The sequence below is a fragment of the Coptis chinensis genome, unplaced genomic scaffold (genome assembly GCF_015680905.1).
Source record: "Coptis chinensis isolate HL-2020 unplaced genomic scaffold, ASM1568090v1 utg1955_pilon_pilon, whole genome shotgun sequence".
Taxonomy (NCBI): Eukaryota; Viridiplantae; Streptophyta; class Magnoliopsida; order Ranunculales; family Ranunculaceae; genus Coptis; species Coptis chinensis.
The window spans coordinates 428,539-449,853 of NW_028238119.1; the positions used below are offsets into that span (position 1 = coordinate 428,539).

The following is a 21,315-nucleotide window of genomic DNA, read 5'->3' on the forward strand; positions in this document are numbered from 1 at the left end:
TAGTTCGATACTTCCATCTGTTGGCCGGTGGCTTAAGAGTTCAGACCATATAGACATGGCCTAACTATCCAAATAGTGGAATAGTTTGATGTTAGAGTGCATCGTTAACAATTAACGTCTTTTTCTGAGTCTATATGTGACGTACCGGAAGCGATAATAAAAGTTCATTAGAACATTAAAAAGATAAATTGGAACATAAGTTTATTGATAATTTTGAAGAGTTGGTTACAATTTTCGTCCTCTTCTTTGACTTATGCAGTTATACTATGCGTAATCTCATATACTATACTATTAGAAGGCTGAGGACTAAGAGATTTTGATTTATTTTTGGAAAGTTTCTTTTTACTGTCAATCTCCAATTCCGACTTTGAAGGTATTTTTCTTTTAATTCCTTTTGTGATCAATAATAGATTAACATGTTAAAGACGAGGATTAAAGTAATCCCAACAGTATATTACTCATAACAAATTTTTCTAACTTTTCCATAAGTTGTGTTGTCTGAAATAGAAAAATGTAAAGTTATTTAATTCAAGTATATTTGCTTCAATACAAAATAGTATTTATGGGCTGTGTACATTTGCTTCATTTTCAGTTCAAAAGAGTTTAATTTAATGGAGCACTTCACTTGTTCACCATCTTCCATGACAACATTTCCTGCCAACTTCTTCATCCCTCACACAAACAAGAAGACTTTTTTCTATGTGAAAGCATCCAAAAAGCAATCAAAGAAGAAGCTTTCACGGATTCTAACAACTGAAGCTGCTGTTCAAGGCATTGAGAGGAGAGCTCTTTCTGCAAACTCGACTCGCCTTTGGCCCAAGTCGGTTTTAGAAGCTTTGCTGTAGCTATAACTAACAATCAATGGGAATCTGCTCTTAAGGTATATATATATTAAGCTCATTTTGTTCAAAGATTTGATCTTTATTCATGTTCTTCATATTTGTTTTGCCTCTTTTAGATTTTTGAACTACTACGTAAGCAAGATTGGTACGTACCAAGATGTCAAACATACACAAAACTTTTGTTATGCTTGGGAAATGTAAGCGACCTGGATATGCAAGTTTGCTTTATGAGAAAAATTGTGGCCGAGGGGCTCAAGCCTTCTGTTGATGTTTACACTTCCCTTGTCGGTGTTTATGGTCTAAGTGGTCACTTCGGGAGGCTTTTGGTATAGTAGATGATATGAAGTCATTCGATTGCAAACCGGATATTTACACATATTCGATCCTCATTAATTCTTTGTTCTAAATTTAAATTAAGCTTTGATCGATTGAGCGGGTATTTTCGAGGATATGTCATATCTGGGTATCGAGTGTAGCATTGTGACATATAATACCTTGATTTATGGATATGGTAAAGCTGAGATGTTTAAACAGATGGAGAAATTACTCGATGATATGACAAAGAACAATAAATGCCTACCTGATGTTTACACAATGAACTCCTTCTTATGGGCTTATGGAAATGTCAAGGCGAGATACTAAAGGTGCGCCTTAGGCGTGCACCTTGACTACACTGGTATGTATATTACATTATTACAATATTGTATACTTAGTTACTTACAAACCAAAAATGTTATCTAACAATTGAATAATACGGTTTATCAATCTACCCATAGTTCGAAGTGCGGACAATGTAAATATCAGTTGCTGCAGTTCGACACACACATATCAAAGACCCATACTACGCATGTATATGAAAACATGGGCACGCTGATTACATCAACACTAGAAAATATCGCTCCCGGTTTCCTTAAAATTCAATGCCGATTTGAATTTCTAGTTCGATACTTCCATCTGTTGGTCGGTGGCTTAAGAGTTCAGACTAGATAGACGTGACCTAACTATCCAAAATAGTGGAATAGTTTGATATCAGAGATTCAGAGTGCACCGTTAACAATTAACGTCTTTTTTTGAGTCTATATGTGACGTACCGGAAGCGATAATAAAAGTTCATTAGAACATTAAAGAGATAAATTGGAACATAAATTTATTGATAATTTTGAAGAGTTGGTTACAATTTTCGTCCTCTTCTGACTTATGCAGTTATGCTATGCGTAATCTCATACTACGTTACAAAAATTCGAAAGTATAAATGCACAACAAGAAAACAACAACAAAGTAATGTAACGTTTGAGCTTACAACTAGGTCTTCTGCTTGCTAACATCCATAATAACATTAGTAGATTATTTGATGTACATACCCATAGTAGTATCCTAGCTAGCATGTTCAGCGTCTTTTAGGAATTAAGTAGAAACCTTCTGCACGGTTGTCCTTCCCTTTTGTCACTGGTGTTGCATAGTATTTCTTAAATATCAATTCGCTCTGGTTTCTTCACAAAGTTGATTCCAAAACACAGCTCTCTTTCTCCACCTTGTTGTTGACTGGGTAATCGTAAGAACCAAATATCGACAAGATCTTCTTTACATATCTTATATTATTCGACAAGCTTAGTCCACTTCTTATTTAACACATACATTCCAATATTGTGCCAATATTTGAAACCAAAGTCTTCCCACACATTACCCATGTGATCCATCACCAGCACATTTAGTCCTCCCTTCTTGTTCCCTCCATCTTTTGTCATTGAAACGACCGCCTTTTTCTTCTTTTCTGTTGTCAGAAATAATTCCAACTTATCATTCTTTGGTATGAAAAACCGTCCTAATTGCTTCTTTATATCACTTTCCTCTAGCTTTTTATGCACCACATACTCAATGTCAGTAACACCCTTTCTCTCCTTATTTATCTCCTCGACTTTACTAGATATTTTTGATGGCACAAACTCTGGCTCTTCTACACACCGCATCGCCATGGCACAACCACAATAAGCATTATTGTTTTTGTTACATTTTCTCTTATCCTTAGATATGACAGAAGCACCATTACGTTTTTTTATCTTTGACTCCTTTCAACTTTTTAGCCTTAATAATAAACTCTGGTTTTTTCACCCCTTTTTCACCCATTACCATAAACAAACTTCTTAAATATCTCTTCTTCAATAAACTAGTCCAGAATTATTTTACTACTAGTATATTTCGTTTGTTGAATTTATATGGAAATAATACTTGGGCACAAAGTAATTAATAAGTTTAGAAAGAGACTTTCAAAATTGGAACTAATACAAGTATATCTTAAACTAGGTTTCCAAATTAGTTTCCTACTTCAATTTCATTTACTTTCCTTTTTCAATTCTATGAACGAGGCAATGTTATTTTTCGTCCGCCGTTTTTTCCTTCCCTACCCTTCACAAATAAACGGATATAATCATAACATATCACTATTTATGTCATTTTGCTTCCGATATTTAATGATTTCATTCAATATTTCACGACATTTTGTGGTATTAAAACATGGCGCGTCTTACTCTGTTCTCCAGTTTATTGGATAAGGAAAAAAAAACAAACATGCCTTCTCTTCTTCTCTCGCCAATTCTTCCTCTTCAGTTTCCTTCCACCTTAAAATCCAATTTCTCTTCAATATATCACTTCAAATGTACAAGAAACCTTACCATTTCTGCTATAAAAGCACGCGAAGTCGACACGTTTACTAAATATTTAGGCTATGTATTTGAAAACAAAGTAATTAAGAAGCAAATACTTTGTTAGAATACAATGTATCAAAAATTTATGCAATATATCGAAAAAGACCGATTCTTGTGGCTAGAAGGCCTTTTCATATTAGTAGTTCACTTGGTTGGGGTTTTCTTCGGTATATTGGTAGTTTGATGCAGAAATCTGATCAGATGCTTAAAGTAAGGTTATATTTCAATTAAATTAGTCAAAATGATAAACTTTTTATTTCTTTTCCTACATCTAATGTTCAATGATATCTCTCTCATCTATATTGTAATTATCATTTTTTGGCTCAAGATTTTGCAAAAAAAAAAAAAAAAAAAAAAAAAAAAGAATTACGACTACTACTTTGTTCACTATCTTGTAATATATATCTAGTCCATGCCTAAGGTTACTCTCTCTCTCTAATAAAATAAATTGAAATCTTACAATCATTTTGGTTTGGTTATAGTCGCAATTCAAGATAATGTGTTGAAAATGCCATATGCAAAGAAAAAGATTGTTGGAGAGTAATCTCATGAACAAGTGAACAACACATCAAAGGGTTTGGACTATGCCTAAGATTACATACTCTCTCTCTCGTTATAAAAAAAAACATTCACCTTGGTTTTCGTCGCATTCCAAGGTAAAATGTTGAAATTGTCTCTCAATCTAATATGAATAGATATTTTGCGTATGTTACGTTCAAACCATACCCTTTACATGATCGCAAATAAGGGGGTGTTTGGATCCTATTTATTTATTACCAAAAAGTGTTTATTAATGAAAAATATTTTTTAAAAAAATAAATGTGTGTTGGTTTCTATTTAAAAATAAAATAGTTTTTCATCCAAAAAACACTTTTTGGTCCCAAAAACTTGTTTTATGATAATTAGGTAAAACTTGTTTTTCAAGTTAAAAAACTTTTTTTCTTGGAAGGAAACATTTGGGTGCTCAAGGAAAATGAACTCCCTAGATGTTTTAGACTTTAGTGATTTATGCTACGATATGCCAAAATATATCGAGAAACATAGTGCGAAATCTGATTTGATAAAATAGCTTTTAAGAAAAATCACAACCAAACATGTTTATTGAAAAACTGTTTTTAGAATAAATATTTTTTCATAAAAATGTTTTTTAAGAAAAAATGAGAACCAAACACCCACTAAAGCTTTATTCCAAATATGTTGGCATTCTAAAAAAACTGGTAATGCATACCACTGAGTGAGCAAGGAGATCTATCACATATATACAATAATTAACCAAACTAAACCAAATATTTTATAGAAATAGAACTAGATTCACTTAGAGAAATGACATCCTAAAAGTACATAAACAACATATCAGTGCGGCAAAGAAAATTGTTGGAGAGATCACTTTGATTGTAATCGCAATTCAAGGTGATGTGTTGAAAATGTCATTCAACATGATACGAATAGATAAGGGTAAATTCCTGATTCGGCCATGATAATGTCGTTTTGTTCTTAATCCGGCCATTGTCAGCAACTCAGTGCAAAAAGTTGCTGACAAAATGCGTTGAGTTGTAATTTGTGGTCGAATTGCGAACACATTGACATTATCATAGCCGAATCAGGAATTTACCCAATAGATAATTGCAAACAAAAAGTATAAACACCTCATATTTGTACACAGTTTGAAATTGACATTTTGTAGAAAAATACATGTATCATTTTTTCTATATATCTGAATTTGAGAACCATCCTTATTTTTACCTCGTACAGTTTAGTTTAATGGAGCACTTCACTTGTTCACCATCTTCCTTGACAACATTCCCTGCCAACTTCTTCATCCCTCACACAAACAAGAAGAACTCAAAACATCATCCCACTGTTTTCTATGTGAAAGCATCCAAAAAGCAATCAAAGAAGAACCTTTCACGGATTCTAACAACTGAAATTTTGGAAATTTCTTATTCAAAATGAAAATTCGGAAATAAAACCAAGTCCAATGGGAATGGCAAATACAAAAATTGGCCAATGAGGTAAGGCATGGTATGTATCAGGCCCAACACCCTCTTTGTGCCTTAGGCGCGAGGCGAGGCATGGCATGGCGCGCGTCTTATTAAAATGAGACGCGTAGTAATAAAAAAATAAAATAAATATTAAATGTGACATGAATTATCACTGATTTGCTTAGCCAATCATTAAAATTAATTCTACGTGATTGTAAACATGAAACCATTGAGCAACACGTGTAAAATTCATAAGTCATTTTCATACCATAGTAGTAATTTAAAAGAAAAAAACATAAGCAATAAGTAAATAGTAAAATAAAACTTGTATCTCTCAATGCAATGTAGCTCAACTTCAACAAACTAAAAAAGTGAACCAATCGAATTGAGCCAAAGAAGTTATTCACGAAATAGAACACATGATTCGAATTTTGGAATCCCGAAAAACTTCATTTAATCCATCTTTGTGTCTTCTCTCAATCCATACAACTTAACAAAAACTAGTCAAAATTAAAGTTTAGAGTGTACTCCAAGATAAAATTTATTAAATTTGATTGAGTGTAAATGTGTCACATATAGCAAAAATTGTACAAAAAAAAAAAAAAAAACTATAAATGTTGATATGGCGCGCGCCTCGACAAAAGACACAAAAAGCACGCGCCTTATGTTAGATTCCGCGCCTTGGTCAAGGCGAGACACTAAAGGTGCGCCTTAGACGCGCACCTATTTGCACCTTGACTACGCTGGTATGTATATTACATTATTACGATATTGTATACTTAGTTACTTACAAACCAAAATTGCTATCTAACAATTGAATAACACGGTTTATCAATCTACCCATAGTTCGAAGTGCGGACAATGTAAATATCAATGGCTGCAGTTCGGCACACACATATCAAAGACCCATACTACGCATATGAAAACATGGGCACGCTGATTACATCAACACTAGAAAATATCGCGCCCGATTTCCTTAAAATTCAATGCCGATTTGAATATCTAGTTCGATACTTCCATCTGTTGGCCGGTGGCTTAAGAGTTCAGATCAGATAGACGTGACCTAACTATCCAAATAGTGGAATAGTTTGATATCAAAGTGCACCGTTACCAATTAATGTCTTTTTCTGAGTCTATATGTATGTGACGTACCGGAAGCGATAATAAAAGTTCATTAGAACATTAAAGAGATAAATTGGAACATAAGTTTATTGATAATTTTGAAGAGTTGGCTACAATTTTCATCATCTTTTTTGACTTGTGTAGTTATGTTATGCGTAATCTCATACTACGCTACAAAAATTTGAAAGTATAAATGCACAACAAGAAAACAACATCAAAGTAATATATGTAACGTTTGAGCTTACAACTAGGTCTTCTGCTTGCTAACATCCTTAATAATATTAGTAGATTCCTTGATGTACATACCCATAGTAGTATCCTAGATTCTTAGCTAGCATGTTTGACGTCTTTTAGAATTAAGTAGAAACCCTCCGCACGGCTGTCCTTCCCTTTCGTCACTGGGGTTGGCTAGTATTTCTTGAATATTAATTCGCTTAATTTGGTTTCTTCGCAAAGTCGATTCTAAAACACAGCTCTCTTTCTCCACCTTGTTGTTGACTAGGTAATCGTAAAAACCAAATTTCAACAAGATCTTCTTTACACATCTTATATTCTTCGACAAGCTTAGTCCACTTCTTATTTAACACATACATTCCAATATTGTGCCAATATTTGAAACCAAAGTCTTCCCACACATGACACATTACCCATGTGATCAACCAGCATATTTAGTCTTCCCTTTTTGTTCTCTCAATCTTTTGTCATTGAAACGAACGCCTTTTTCTTCTCTTTTGATGTCAGCAATAATTCCAACTTATCATTATTTGGTATGAAAAACCGTCCTAGTTGCTTCTTTAGAGCATCATCAACGCATATCTAAATTTTTTTGTGACACCTCAGGGTTTTTTGTGAATCAAAATTGTTAAAAGCGAGTCAAGCACCAACGCAAAATTTCTAAATTTCTTGTTTCGATTTTGCACGGTAAAAGTTATCCCGTCCATCATTTCTCTCCATTTATGTGGCGCCAAACCACTTCCGCGCCCATCGTTTCCCTCCATTTTCTACGCTATATATCAAATCAATCACAGGTGAAACATCTATATATTTTTTCATTTCTTCATCTCCTCTCATCAATCATAAAATTTCAATTATTTTGTCATGAATTATAGTAGTCATTATAGCAATTGGTGCGAAAAGAGTAAGTGAACTGATTTTCGACGACGATTATGAAACTGCCGCAATCGTTCAACAAATGCAAAGTGATGCAATTGCAGTGGCGCCAATGATTCCGGCTTTCAATGTTTTATCTATACCAATATGGGGTGGATCTGTTGATGGTAGAGAATACACTAACCGCGATTGTGTTGGTGTATGATGGACAATGAGATAACCAGTGATAAGGATTACCGTAAAAAGAATAGGGTTATGAGTTTGCATTGTAATTCCATGATGGTTGCGATGCATATTGATAAGACATGAATGCTCAATCAATGATGATGCACAAATAGTATAAATTTATTTTTTTGGATTTTTGAAAATATTTGCTTTGGTCTATAATTTACTATGTCCTATTCAGGAGAACAATTGGGCACGAGACTAGAATGACTCTACTACACGCCTCAGAAGAGTGGGCAGTCACTTCACCAAGTGGTGTGCTACCAAGAATCTCACTCACGATGAATCTGGGGGAGGGGAGTGAGGAAGGTAACGTCCACCGGAATCTGATAACTTATTACTCTAAATTCACGATGAATCTAGTTGATTGATTTTAATTTATTGTTTTGGTCTAGGGCTTTTAAGAATCAAGCAACGTCCAATTCATCTACATTGGAGAATGACTTCCCAATGGTTGTTATGTGGCTCGGGTTCAGCCTTATGCGCGAATGTAAATTGTAGTGCGGAAAGTAAATTTCAAACAATCACGTAAGCATGCTTGAACACACAAGGTATCCTCTTACTTAGGTTTCCAGGAGGTTTAGAATTTACCTCTCAAGCCGTGCTTACATGCTGCTTGAGGAGAAGGCGACGTCGGTTGGCGCGTGATCTAAGAATCAGGCCCAACCTTTTGAGCTTTACCCTGTTTTAAGTTACAATAAAGACCCATTTAAAAATCCCACAAATTGGGGTTTTGACAATTTATACAATTTTGCCTTCAAGAGCCCAAACTTAAAATTAAACTAATATTATACTAATCTAATTAACTAGTTTTAAATTGATAACCTATTAACTAGAGTTAAATGGACTTGGACTTAGAGTGTTGTTTACTAAGTTGATTCAAAGTGTGTGAGCTATGATCCAGAACTTGCCTCACACACTTGAACTTCCCAAAGCAATTAAAACTCTAATCCCTTGGTAAATATATAACTTAAACCAAGTTTAACACATGTTCATCATAAGAAATCAATCAAAAACCATTTTTTCCTAATTTTTTCTGTTTTTCTTTTTATCTCTAACTATTACAAACAAGTTCCATTGACTTCTCCTACTCTATTACAAAATCTGGGCTCGGAGTACAGATACACACTTCAAAACAACCGATACTGAAAAAAAATCAGGCACTGGTATGCTGACGTGGCTGGGCGGTCGCCCGCGCAATCGCTCGTTCAGTTTCGACAACTTTCGTCGATTTTTGTCTGTGTCTTCAGCCCCTCTCCAGGTTGTTGATTCCGCCCCCTGATTTGCAAGAAAGTGGATCAATACTAAAAAACAATAAAATAAAATGACGACAAATTGAAAAAAAATATAAATGGAGATATGAGAATGATGCTCCTTCCTAGATTCTCAACCAATCACTCTCACTCCTTCAATCCATGACGGTGACGCCATTTGAAAGCTTTAGATGGTGGTAGTAACTTTAAAAGAGTTTGTTTTTAGAAATAAGGTTCATCCTAAATTGTTTGGAGTTTGAGTGAGGGAGATGTGAAAAAGAGTTTGAAAGCTTTGATTGTTAGTATTGAAATAACTTGAAAACTTGAAAGGAAGATTGAAACAAACTTGAAATAAGAACAACAAGATGAAAGGAATATTGAAATAAGAACAAGTAAATAACAAGTTTGATTGAAATAAGAACAAGTAAATAACAAGTTGATTGAAAGGAAATAAAACAACAAAAAAGTGAACACATAAATTGAAAAACTATACAAGAAATTAAACAAACCAAATGGTTTGGATCCTAAAACAATTGATGGTTTCTCTCTCCCTTGCTTTTAGCTTATACCCCTAATTTTACTTTTTACAGATTTGTCTATCTCCATTACAAATTAGACACCTCACACTTCACTTTTGCTTTTGTTTTTTGGTTTCTTCTTGACCAAGGTAGGTTTAGGGAGAAAGTTATCATATTTTGAGATAAGGGCCTTCATCTCTGGTCTTATGAATTGAGGGCTTTGACTTTTAACTTTGACCATTGACTTTGACCGTTGAATTTGACTTTTTCAGCACTTTTCCATAGCAACTACTGGTCTTCATAATAAGCGTGATTAAGGCTCCTTTTGGTGCTAAGACGCAGTTTTTATGATAAGTGGTCTGAAATACTCCTTAACCTAAAAAAAGCAGTAAAAGCTATGAGTTGTCTTTTCATTAAGCGTAAGAGGGACTATAATACAACAATATACGGGTAATAAAATACACATTTGGGAGCTGATCACCATCCTAGTGTCACTTTAGATATATATGTGCCAGATTATGATTTTGATTCTTATTGTAGAGTACATAAGATCAATAAATAAGTACGCTACAAAACTACCATTAGGAAGGAAGTGATCCATATCCTATGTCCCTGACTGTTTTCTTTTACAATATATATAACATTAACACAACATGATAGACCGAGATTGGAGAAAGACAACGCAAGGTAGGAAAAATGTTTCGAGTTGGGATAGAAAAATATTCGATGACGAACAAGTATTTTAACAAGAGAGCTCCTAACATCAGTCAACTATTATTATTGGGTCATCATATAGGCACCACTGAATTTGCCAAGGACTGCCCACGCCAAATAGAAAATGGGAGACCGATATTCGAGAAAGACAACACAAGGTAGGAAAAATGTTTGGAGTTGGGATAGAAAAGTACTCGATGACGGACAAGCTAGTATTTTAATTTGTAGTCTCTTCTCCCAAGGGAGCTCCTAACATCAGTCAACTATTATTATTAGGTCGTCATATAGGCACCACTGAATTTGCCAAGGACTGCCCACGCCAAATACAAAATTTAACGTGTCCTAGAATTATGAATAAAACTAATTTTTTTTTTCTATAGAATTTATTAATAGTTCAAATCAACACAACTTTTCATGAAATCTAACAACATTCTTTTGAATTAAAGCGAGAAGGTTTTGCAAAATTTAATTAACACCATTTGAAGATGATTGAAATTACGAGATTTATCAAAAATATGACAACTCTCAATATGAAAAAAAATAAGTCTCATAATTACGAATCAAAGCAAGAATCTATCCTAAACTTTATCAGGATTAGAAAACAAAACAAAAACGCTTTGTGGAATATATAAAGCTTTTTAGAAAACTGATTCATTCAATTGCATGAAACGATTAAAATTACTAACTCTATTAACATTTGAAAAGCCTCATATTCAATTCGATGGATGTTAAAAGAAAACCAATCAAACTTAACTAATTTATGTTACAAAAATTTAGAAATCTTAAGTGGTGACTACTTAGTTTCCTAATATAAAGTGGTTTATTTTGGGTGTGGGCAGCCCTCGGGAAAATAAGTGGTGTTTTTGCAACAATACTTACTATTTAGACACATCTAAACAATATTACAGCTGTCTCGTTGGATTAGGGTAATTCACCCCAAAAAACTATAAGACCAACCTTGGCCCTAACAGGCTTATGTGTTTTCAGGCTTTCTAATGCATGCACAAAAAAAAAAAAGGAAGAAGAAGATGAAGAAGAAAAAGAAGAAGAAAAGACATCAAATAAAAGTAAAATAGAAAAATAAAATAATGATATAATATAAACTATTTCGGCATCTATACACAAGAATACATAAGTAATAGTAGCTTTGTAGAGAGAGAGAAAGAGACTAACAAATGGTATATCATGAGATAGCTTCGGACTTTTTAGTGCACCAATACCATAATGATCATTCCACCTCTTCTGCACATTCCAAGCAACCATCTTCTCGGTAATGAGTTCTATTGGGGCAATATCTGGTGGGGAATTGAAATCCCCACACAGAACAATAGGTATATTGCACACATAAATTTTGTCCAACTTTTCGATAAGTTGTGTCGTCTGAAACAGAAAAATGCAAAGTTAGTTAATTCAAGTATATTTGCTTCAATACAAAATAGTATTTATGGGCTGTGTACATTTGCTTCATTTTTAGTTCAAAAGTGTTAAGGGAGTATATCTAATGGAAATAACAGGATCTATCATTAATATTCAAGCATTCATACAGATTATCAAGCTAAACTTTTTCTTTCTTTTCCTACATCTAATGTTCAACGATATCTCTCTCATCCTATATTGTAATTATCATTTTTCGCCTCAAGATTTTGGAAAAAATAAAAATAAATAATAATTACGACTACTACTTTGTTCACAATCTTGTCATATATATCTAGTCCGGGCCTAAGATTACTCTCTCTCTCTGTCTAATAAAATAAATTTAAATCTTCCAATCATTTTGGTTTGGTTATAGTCGCAATTCAAGATAATGTGTTGAAAATGCCATATGCAAAGAAAAAGATTGTTGGAGAGCAATTTCATGAACAACGCATCAAGGGGGTTTGGACTACGCCTAAGATTACATTCTCTCTCTCTCTCTCGTTATCCCAAAAAAAAACATTAACCTTGATTTTCGTCGCATTTCAAGGTAAAATGTTGAAATTGTCTCTCGACCTAATATGAATAAATATTCGCGTATGTTACGTTCGAACCATACCCTTTACCTGATCGCAAATAAAGCTTTATTCCAAATATGTTGGCCTTTTAAAAAAAAATGGGCATGCATACCACTGAGTGAGCAAGGAGATCTATCACATATACAATAACTAACCAAACTAAGCCAAATATTTCATAGAAATAGGACTAGATTCACCAAGAGAAATGACATCCTAAAAGTACATAAACAACATATCAGTGCGGCGAAGAAAATTGTTGGAGACCAACTTCTTCAACAAACACATCAATGGTTATTGGTTTGTGTCTGATATATATTACCTAATATCTCTCTATCTCTCTCAAATAAAATAAAATAAAATCTTCTAATCACCTTGATTGTAGGTCGCAATTCAAGGTAATGTGTTGAAAATGTAATTCAACTTGAGATGAATAGATAATTGCAAACAAAAAGTATAAATACCTCATATTTGTACACAGTTTGAAATTGACATTTTGTAGAAATATACATGTATCATTTTTTCTAGAAATCAAAACTCTGATCCGTTTGTTTACATAGAAACTAGACTTCAAACTCTTTCCAACGGTATAGAGTACGGGCACGACGTATGCCACTTAGTTTAGTGACATGTGTTATTTTTCAAATATAACATGTTTACCGTTCCAATTCAAATTCGAGTATCGTTTAAAATTGACGCTTTATAGAAAAACACGTGTATCTTTTTTTTCCCAAATCAAAATTTTGATCCGTTTTTTGAAATAGAAAGTAGACTTCAAAATCTTTCCAAGGGTATATAGCACGATGTATGACACTAAGTATAAAGGCATATGTGAGTTTTCAATATGAGGTGTTGACTCGTTATATCTCATATTTTGTGTGCAGTTTGAAATTGACATTTTGTAGAAAAATACATGTATCGTTTTTTTCTAGAAATCAAAACTTTGATCCGTTTGTTTACATAGAAACTAGACTTTCATCTATTTCCAACGGTATAGGGCACGACGTATGCCACTTAGTTTAGTGACATTATATTTTTCAAATATAACGTGTTTACCATTCCAATTCAAATTCGAGTACCGTTTAAAATTGATGCTTAATAGAAAAACACATGTATCTTTTTTCCTCTAATCAAAATTTTGTTCCGTTTTTTGAGATAAAAAGTAGACTTTAAGCTTTTTCCAATGGTATATAACACTACACGTGACACCAAGTTTAGAGGCATATGTGATTTTTCAAATATACAAATTTGTGTACATTTTGAAATTATCGTTTTTTCTATAAATTCACTTTCCAATGATATTTGCTACGAAAGTATGCCATACCATACGGACGAGCCTGAAATCAAACCATGGTTCTCCATTCGGTAAAGAAAGAACAAGCCGAGACTCTCAAATTAAACCAAAAGTGTCGAGCCACAATAGATTTGAGAACCATCCTTATTACCTCGTACAGTTTAGTTTAATGGAGCACCGATTCCTTTGTTCTAGCTTAACTTGTTCACCATCTTCCTTGACAACATTCCCTGCCAACTTCTTCATCCCTCACACAAACAAGAAGACTTTTTTCTATTTGAAAGCATCCAAAAAGCAATCAAAGAAGAAGCTTTCACGGATTCTAACAACTGAAGCTGCTGTTCAAGGCATTGAGAGGAGAGCTCTTTCTGCAAACTCGACTCGCCTTTGGCCCAAGTCGGTTTTAGAAGCTTTGACTGTAGCTATAACTAACAATCAATGGGAATCTGCTCTTAAGGTATATATATTAAGCTCATTTTGTTCAAAGATTTTATCTTTATTCATGTTCTTCATATTTGTTTTGCCTCTTTTAGATTTTTGAACTACTACGTAAGCAAGATTGGTATGTACCAAGATGTCAAACATACACAAAACTTTTTGTTATGCTTGGGAAATGTAAGCAGCCTGGATATGCAAGTTTGCTTTATGAGAAAATGGTGGCCGAGGGGCTCAAGCCTTTTGTTGATGTTTACACTTCCCTTGTCAGTGTTTATGGTCTAAGTGGTCACTTTCAGGAGGCTTTTGGTATAGTAGAGGATATGAAGTCTGTTACTGATTGCAAGCCGGATATTTACACATATTCGATCCTCATTAATTGCTGTTCTAAATTTCGTCGCTTTGATCTGATTGAGCGGGTACTCGAAGATATGTCATATCTGGGTATCGAGTGTAGCATTGTGACCTATAATACCTTGATTGATGGATATGGTAAAGCTGAGATGTTTGAACGGATGGAGAAATTACTCGATGATATGACAAAGAACAATAAATGCCTACCTGATGTTTACACAATGAACTCCTTCTTATGGGCTTATGGGAATGTTGGAGAGATCAAGGAGATGGAGAGGTGGTATGAGAAGTTTCAGCTCATGGAAGTCCAATCAGACATAAAGACGTTTAATATCTTGATCAGATCATATGGGAAAGCACGCATGCATGACAAAATGGAGAAAGTTATCGATTTTATGAAGAAAAGATTTTGCTCTCCAACAACTGTAACTTTCAATATTCTTATTGAGATGTTTGGGAGGGTAGGCAACATTGTGAAAATGGAATATTACTTCCGGATGATGAAGTACAAAGGAGTAAAACCTAATTCTGTTACCTACTGCTCTCTTGTTAATTTTTATAGTAAAGCTAAGAAACTATACAAGATCAGCTTGATTTTGAGGCAAGTGGAGAACTCTGATGTAGTTTTGGATACCCCCTTTTTCAATTGTGTCATCAGTGCATATGGCCAAGTAGGGGAGTTGCAAAGGATGGAGGAGATGTTTGTCGAGATGAAGCGGAGGAAATGCATGCCTGATAACATCACCTTTGCTACTATGATCCAAGCCTACACTGCTCAGGGTATGACTGAGTCAGCTCAACAGTTGGAGACCAGTTTGCTCAATAGAAAAGATAACTCAGGTATGTTGTGTAATTTTTTTTCCTACGAGCTTGTAACTAGCTCGTAGAAGTCACTTAAAAATTTCATTGATGTCACATCTGCTTTATCTATATATATATATGTATGCACTTTGGCTTGTGATTATCCTGCCGTCCATGCTTTACGTGATCATTTGAAATAACTGAGAGAAAAAAAGTCATGTTTCTTAGTGAGAGAAGCTCTGTCTTTCTCTCATTATAAATAATTTAGATATTACCCATTAGGTTCCTTATTTGGTACTTAGTCTAAGGTCAGCAACACCTTATCTCTTGCTTGCCATAAAAAAAACTTTTACTTTATTTCGTAAAATCGAGAGGAAGAACTACTTCTTTGCTCTGAATTTCAAGATCAAATGTTGTCTGTTACTGTTGTTAATCGAACCTTTGTTCCATGGGATTTCTTGGGAGGGAATCCTAATGCTAATCCTCAAGAGAAAGTTGTCGATTTAGTTGAAGCTGAAGTGGCACCTTCAGGAACAAGATCATACGCCAACATTATACTGAAAAACAACTTAACAACATTATACTGGGTCATTTCAATCACGCGGATAGATGTAAAAGGGTTCAGGACACCGCTGATAATTGCTACTATGGCACAGAGAGAGGCAATTCCCTCTTTAATAATAACCAGATGGCTGGTCCTAGTCGAAGTGTTGGATTCACAAGTGATAGCCGTCTATCTAGTGCTTCAACTGTGAAAGGAAAGCAATCTTCTTATTGGTGTCACTCAGCGGCGATTCTGCATGATGCATCTGATCTCAGACACTCACATGGAAAAACCTCTTTCCTTCAAAACAACAATCATTTTGATCACGGTCTTCTAAGATCCTTCAATTCTTCAACTTTAACTGCTGCACCAGGTTTGCCTTTGTCAGAAGCATCGACGGGCTTCACTTCAACAAACTCAGTCGGTAGACCAAGTTTGACACATATGTTGTCCAACAATGAGAGTGTTGATATAAGCCCTCATTTCCTGGATGAGAATTTAAGGTTGCTTGCCTTGAGGTATGCATTAGATCCGTCTAAGCAGAAGCATCCAATCACTTCCGCTGAAATGGAGCAACAGCAAGGGAGACTATACTCTCTCTCAACAGAATTGCAGCAAAGGGGCACTACTTTAGGTTCTTTAGCAGCTGAAGAACCAGAGGAGGGACCCTACAATAACATTAACAATGGTGCTCTAGAGATCGCTGTTAAGCCGCTGCAGACATGCTCTAATCATTACGTGGATGGTAATTATGAGAAGTTGGGAGGTGTGACAGGTAACACAGTTACTGTACAGTACCTCGCTGTCAACTTTGTATTATAATGGGAACAATCTCCTTCATTACTGTAACTGTTTGGCTGATCTCTCAATGCAGGTACAAAAAACTGGTGCAATTTCTCGACTCCCTCTCGTGGAATTTCGGTAGAACCTGACGTTGCATATCCACTTTCTCATGAACCTCTTACTGATAAACAGTCTTTGGCAAGGTTAGTTTTCAGAAATATTCAATAACGTCAATAAAGTCTCATCCAGAATATATTTGGAAATTCAAGTCGATTGAGATAATATATTTCACAGTATGCAATATGATAAATAAAACAAAATGCCAAATTCTCATGAAATTCTGGAACTGTAATTTTGACAGAAACTTAGGACTTAAATGTTTTAATATGATCAAGGTTGATATATTACGCCTGGAATTCTTTTTGATATATTTTCAGGAAAGAAACAAGTTAGTACCTGTGTGGAAGTGAAATGCTTTGTGGTATTCATCTCTTTTAAGTGTATACTATTTGTTTTCAGAAGTTTTTATTGGTGCTCTAGCCTTGGGGCTTCTGGCGGCGTTTTGTCTTTTTGGTCTTTTTTGTGTCGAGCCTCTGGTTCACCTCTCGTCCTCTCATGTAGGTTAGCACCTTATAATAGGCCTATAGGTGCCAACACAGTTAGGTAGGATGTATTAGAGCATCCTGATGCGAGTCCATCCTCCTCTCTGTGTATCCTTTCTCTTAGAATATTAATTCTAAAAAAAAAGTGGAAGCAGAAAAAGCTCAATAAGGGCAAACATACTGACTTTTTGAAGTTCCTTAACAAGCAAGAAACAATTATCAAGACTTTCACTGCCACTGCCACTGCACCACTCAAATTTTTAAAAGGACAACTATGCGAAGTTGCGCACCACTCACTGTTTATAGTTGACTTGATTGAACTGTTTGGCTGATCTTATTGTTGTATATGCCATGAAGCCCCTTGATAATTTATGCACAAGAAATACATTAATAGACAGCGTAACAGAGTTCGTATCTTATTAGATCATGAAGGGTGTTTATGTCTTATATTGATTTTATTGGTTTTTTAACTTTTTGTTTTTATCGAAAGAATATAATTTTTCATTCATTATAGAAAGAACTACAACACATCCAAGATTAGGGTTTGTACGATTCTGCATGGACACTAAGACACACTACTTGTCATTACCACCCCACCTTGTTCATCCTTAGCAAGGCAACGTGTTCAGGAAAATAATTTTCATTAATCGAAAAAAAATATATAAAAATGTTTTAAGAAAAAAAGAAGCATTTCGTGATGTACTGGATCGATATTGTGTTTTGATATCTTATCTCAAGTTGCGAAACCGCTCCCCATCACTCTGTAGTCTGTGTTGCTATTTTTTGTAGTCCAAGTGACTCAGTATTTGCACCCTTCACATTGTTCTATTGATATTTCAGCCTTGGAAGAACCGAGAACAACATTATGATATCTGGCGAGCATGATGTATGCGGTCAGAGAGAACCAAGCTCATTCTTCCCTGGAAAGTGCTCCTCTGCGGTTCATTCAATTTCTTTTGAAGGCAACCGTGTTTCCAGAAGTGTAGCCCCTGATGATACCAGTAGGACTCGTTTTGGAGGGGTTACCGGTAAAGCCTCAAAGACTGTTCCTTCAATATTTGACAATGGTCGTTTGGTACACGAGGACAAATCAAGTACGTTAAATCAATCTGAGAACTTGAACAGGAAAATCCCTGTGCAAAATGGCTGTCATACTTCTCAGTGGAGAGATGTTTAGGGTTGGTAGCTGTACTAATGTCGAGAAGCCAACTAAGGTACTTGATGCCAGCAATGTTAATGTTCAAGTTGTAGAAATTGCTGTGAAGAGATTTGATGGAACTCACAAGGCTGAGTCTTTGAAAGAGCAGCAGATGTCAAATGCATATTCAAGCTGTTCTGCACCTGCTGTCACTGAGATAACAGTTGAGGTTAATACGGCGGGTTCCTGTACTATTGATGCTGGGACTGATAGGTTTGTGAATGATCATGTAGTTGATGAGGGTTCTGGCATTGAAAGATGCTGGTCAACTGATGATGAAGCACTGAGACCATCAGTGCTTGTCACACACTCCATTTATCCAAAGGTGGCAGATCCTCATCCTGTTTACCCATTCGATCATCGCATGGCCTTGTAGACAATCATAGGCTTCAAAGCCCCTTTGGTCGGAAGAACGTACAAAAACGACTTCCTACAGGGGATTTGGGGTATGAAAGCATCCTCGAGGTGCAACCTTCGGGAAGTATATTGAGAACTGAAAAGAGAAAGAGAACAGGGAAATGGAAGAGAATTGATGTTTCATGTCCTGTTTCTGGTCTTTCTTCAGTACAATATGACTCTCCCGTTGGAGATACTGATTCACATTCCTGTTCATCTAGAGGGACTCAAACACCGTCTAAACCCAAACATGGTGTGCAGAGAGCATGTGGTGTTCCTTTTAATCAACCTTCCGGTCTTAAGTGAAGATACTCTGCTCTATCGTCAGTGAAGACCCTCTCTCAGAACAGGGATCTCTGTGAGCTTGCTAACCATCATAGAGAATGGGAAGATGATAGTCAAACACTATTGAAAGATCATATGAATCATCACAAAGTATTTAAATTATCAAATGGAAAAAATTTAAAACGACGCTGGACCCCAGATGTGAGCAGAGAGTGTTTAAGTGAGGGACTAAATCAAGGAGATACAGGGGAAGAAGCAAAGTACGTTTCAACAGTTGGCGCAAAAGATTTCTCCAGCAATCAGGCTGATACTTTTGGTAAGAAGGCAAAGCCTGTGGTGTGTGGGAAGTCTGGCGTTATATCTAATGGGAAGTTGGGTGGGAATGGAATGAAGCCAGTAAATTTAGTTTCTCTAAGCACAATTCTCAAGAAAGCTAGAAGATGCTCTACAAATGAAACGGATGAATCTGAATTTATTTCAACCATAGACACAAAGAAAACATGCTATAGAAAAAACAGTGAGTCTTATGGTAAACTGTCTGTTCTTGAGGATGAAGGGACTGACAGTGACTACTACAATAATGTCATGAAAAATGTAGCCGAGACCGGATCTTCTACGTTTGAAAAAAAGGCGGCATGTTTTAGTGAAGATGACTTGCGTGTTGAAGAACTGCCCACATTGGGAAAGGGAAAAAACTATACCAGTAACGAAATGTTAAAGTGCAGTAATTTTTGTCCCGGTGCTCCACTAAAGTCACGATTCAAGGAAGCTCGCAAGCATAGCCTTTATGAGCTTGCCGGAAAAGGTAATATTACATACAGTTTAGCCTATGAAACGCACATTCCTTGGGTGCAGTTTTTATACATTGCACCGTGACTCCTGTTAAATTATGTATCCCACAGATTACATCTATTGGCTCACTGCTTTGGATTGTTGTTTTATGATAAGCAAAAATTGTCCCCCTTTAGAACTGGTATGACCCACCTATCATTAGGGAAAGTTGGGTTTTAAGACGAAGGAGGAAAACCCCCTTTTTGAAAATTTTACTATGTTATATTTCTAAGCATTTCTAATAGGAAAAAGAGAGAACACATCAAGAAGGCTGTCATTTAGCTTTTCGGTTTGTTCACATTTATCTATGTTCTCTTTTGTACAAGCTATGCGGCTACGGTACTGACCAGGTACCAATGTTCCCCAGGAATGCATCTTCGTTCTTCAGACTATCCTACAAAGGCTCCGAGCTCACTTCAAAGTAAATTCAGATCTCAAGGAAAGCCATGTTTAAAGAAAGGTGTTGGTAGTAAATGTCAAAAAAGTGAATTGTCATCAAGTAGAATTAAACGGTAAGTAATCTAATCACTTGAGTCTTGGTATTGTGAATTTGCTATCTTAATTAAATCTGACTATAATATATATTTAGAACATTTTATATGCATTTTTTTGTTTATTTTATTTTATTTATAAGTCTGTCCTTTATGGTATATGATTCAGATCCTTGAAGGAGCCCAAAATCCAGCCCTTTATTTTGGATCTAGATGCATTCTGCTCTGTTTGTGGTGACTCAAAGAAAGATGTCAATAATGGCTTGTTAGAGTGCAGTAGCTGCGTCATCAGAGTATGTTACTACCATATTGAAGTTTGCTTTAATTTCATTTCTGATTATTTCTGTTGGATTGAATGCATAATTTTTGTGCAGGTGCACCAGGCTTGCTATGGTGTTTCTAGAGTACCCAAAGGTCGTTGGTGTTGCAGGCCCTGCAGGTCCAACTCCAAAGATATTGTGAGAGAGTTGGCATTTATTTCATTATAACCAAATTACCTTCATTTAATACTTCATTTACATAATTTCTTATGCTTCTTTTCCTGTTCAGTTGGAGATTTGTTACCATTCATTTGTTTATGTCCTTGTATTCCATTTTGCATGTGAATATTAGCATTCAACTTTTGATTAATGTGAGTTTATTTTGTAATCGAGTAATTGTAATTTGACCACCAATTGCTTTGCCACATTAGACTTGATGTAATTGAAACTTTAATTATATATATAAAAAAAAAACTAAATAAAATTATCAGGCAAGTAGTCAGTCTATTAATGACAGATTTAGGGTGTACAGAGTAAAGAGCAGAAAAAGAACAGGCCAGAAATGACCTGAGTAAACACCATCGT

General features: G+C 35.2%; 2 protein-coding genes across 2 annotated transcripts; both read left to right on the forward strand.

Moving 5' to 3' along the window:
• The first annotated feature begins 13,919 nt into the window (after window positions 1–13,919).
• LOC147473704 (uncharacterized) lies at window positions 13,920–20,930 on the forward strand. The gene is made up of 8 exons (XM_086587186.1): window positions 13,920–14,207; window positions 14,284–15,379; window positions 16,258–16,659; window positions 16,759–16,870; window positions 18,110–19,953; window positions 20,347–20,491; window positions 20,640–20,763; window positions 20,845–20,930. Exons 1-5 carry the CDS (start codon window positions 13,920–13,922, stop codon window positions 18,444–18,446), a joined length of 2,235 nt encoding a protein of 744 aa, XP_086443312.1. The 3' UTR covers window positions 18,447–19,953; window positions 20,347–20,491; window positions 20,640–20,763; window positions 20,845–20,930.
• LOC147473705 (uncharacterized) lies at window positions 18,580–20,932 on the forward strand. Its single transcript, XM_086587187.1, has 7 exons — window positions 18,580–18,839; window positions 19,172–19,953; window positions 20,051–20,121; window positions 20,225–20,268; window positions 20,330–20,491; window positions 20,640–20,735; window positions 20,845–20,932. The coding sequence occupies exons 1-7, from the start codon at window positions 18,580–18,582 to the stop codon at window positions 20,930–20,932; spliced, it is 1,503 nt and encodes a 500-aa protein (XP_086443313.1).
• The last annotated feature ends 383 nt before the right edge of the window (window positions 20,933–21,315 follow it).

What these genes read in the sequence shown, in the direction of transcription:
- LOC147473705 (XM_086587187.1), top strand. Translation starts at nt 18,580, where the DNA reads ATGTCAAATGCATATTCAAGCTGTTCTGCACCTGCTGTCACTGAGATA. An exon ending in TTCGATCATCGCATGGCCTT is followed by an intron (nt 18,840 to 19,171) that starts GTAGACAATCAT and finishes TCTTAAGTGAAG; the next exon opens with ATACTCTGCTCTATCGTCAG. An exon ending in AAAGATGTCAATAATGGCTT is followed by an intron (nt 20,736 to 20,844) that starts GTTAGAGTGCAG and finishes ATTTTTGTGCAG; the next exon opens with GTGCACCAGGCTTGCTATGG.
- LOC147473704 (XM_086587186.1), top strand. Translation starts at nt 13,920, where the DNA reads ATGGAGCACCGATTCCTTTGTTCTAGCTTAACTTGTTCACCATCTTCC. An exon ending in AATGGGAATCTGCTCTTAAG is followed by an intron (nt 14,208 to 14,283) that starts GTATATATATTA and finishes TGCCTCTTTTAG; the next exon opens with ATTTTTGAACTACTACGTAA. An exon ending in GATAAACAGTCTTTGGCAAG is followed by an intron (nt 16,871 to 18,109) that starts GTTAGTTTTCAG and finishes TTGATATTTCAG; the next exon opens with CCTTGGAAGAACCGAGAACA.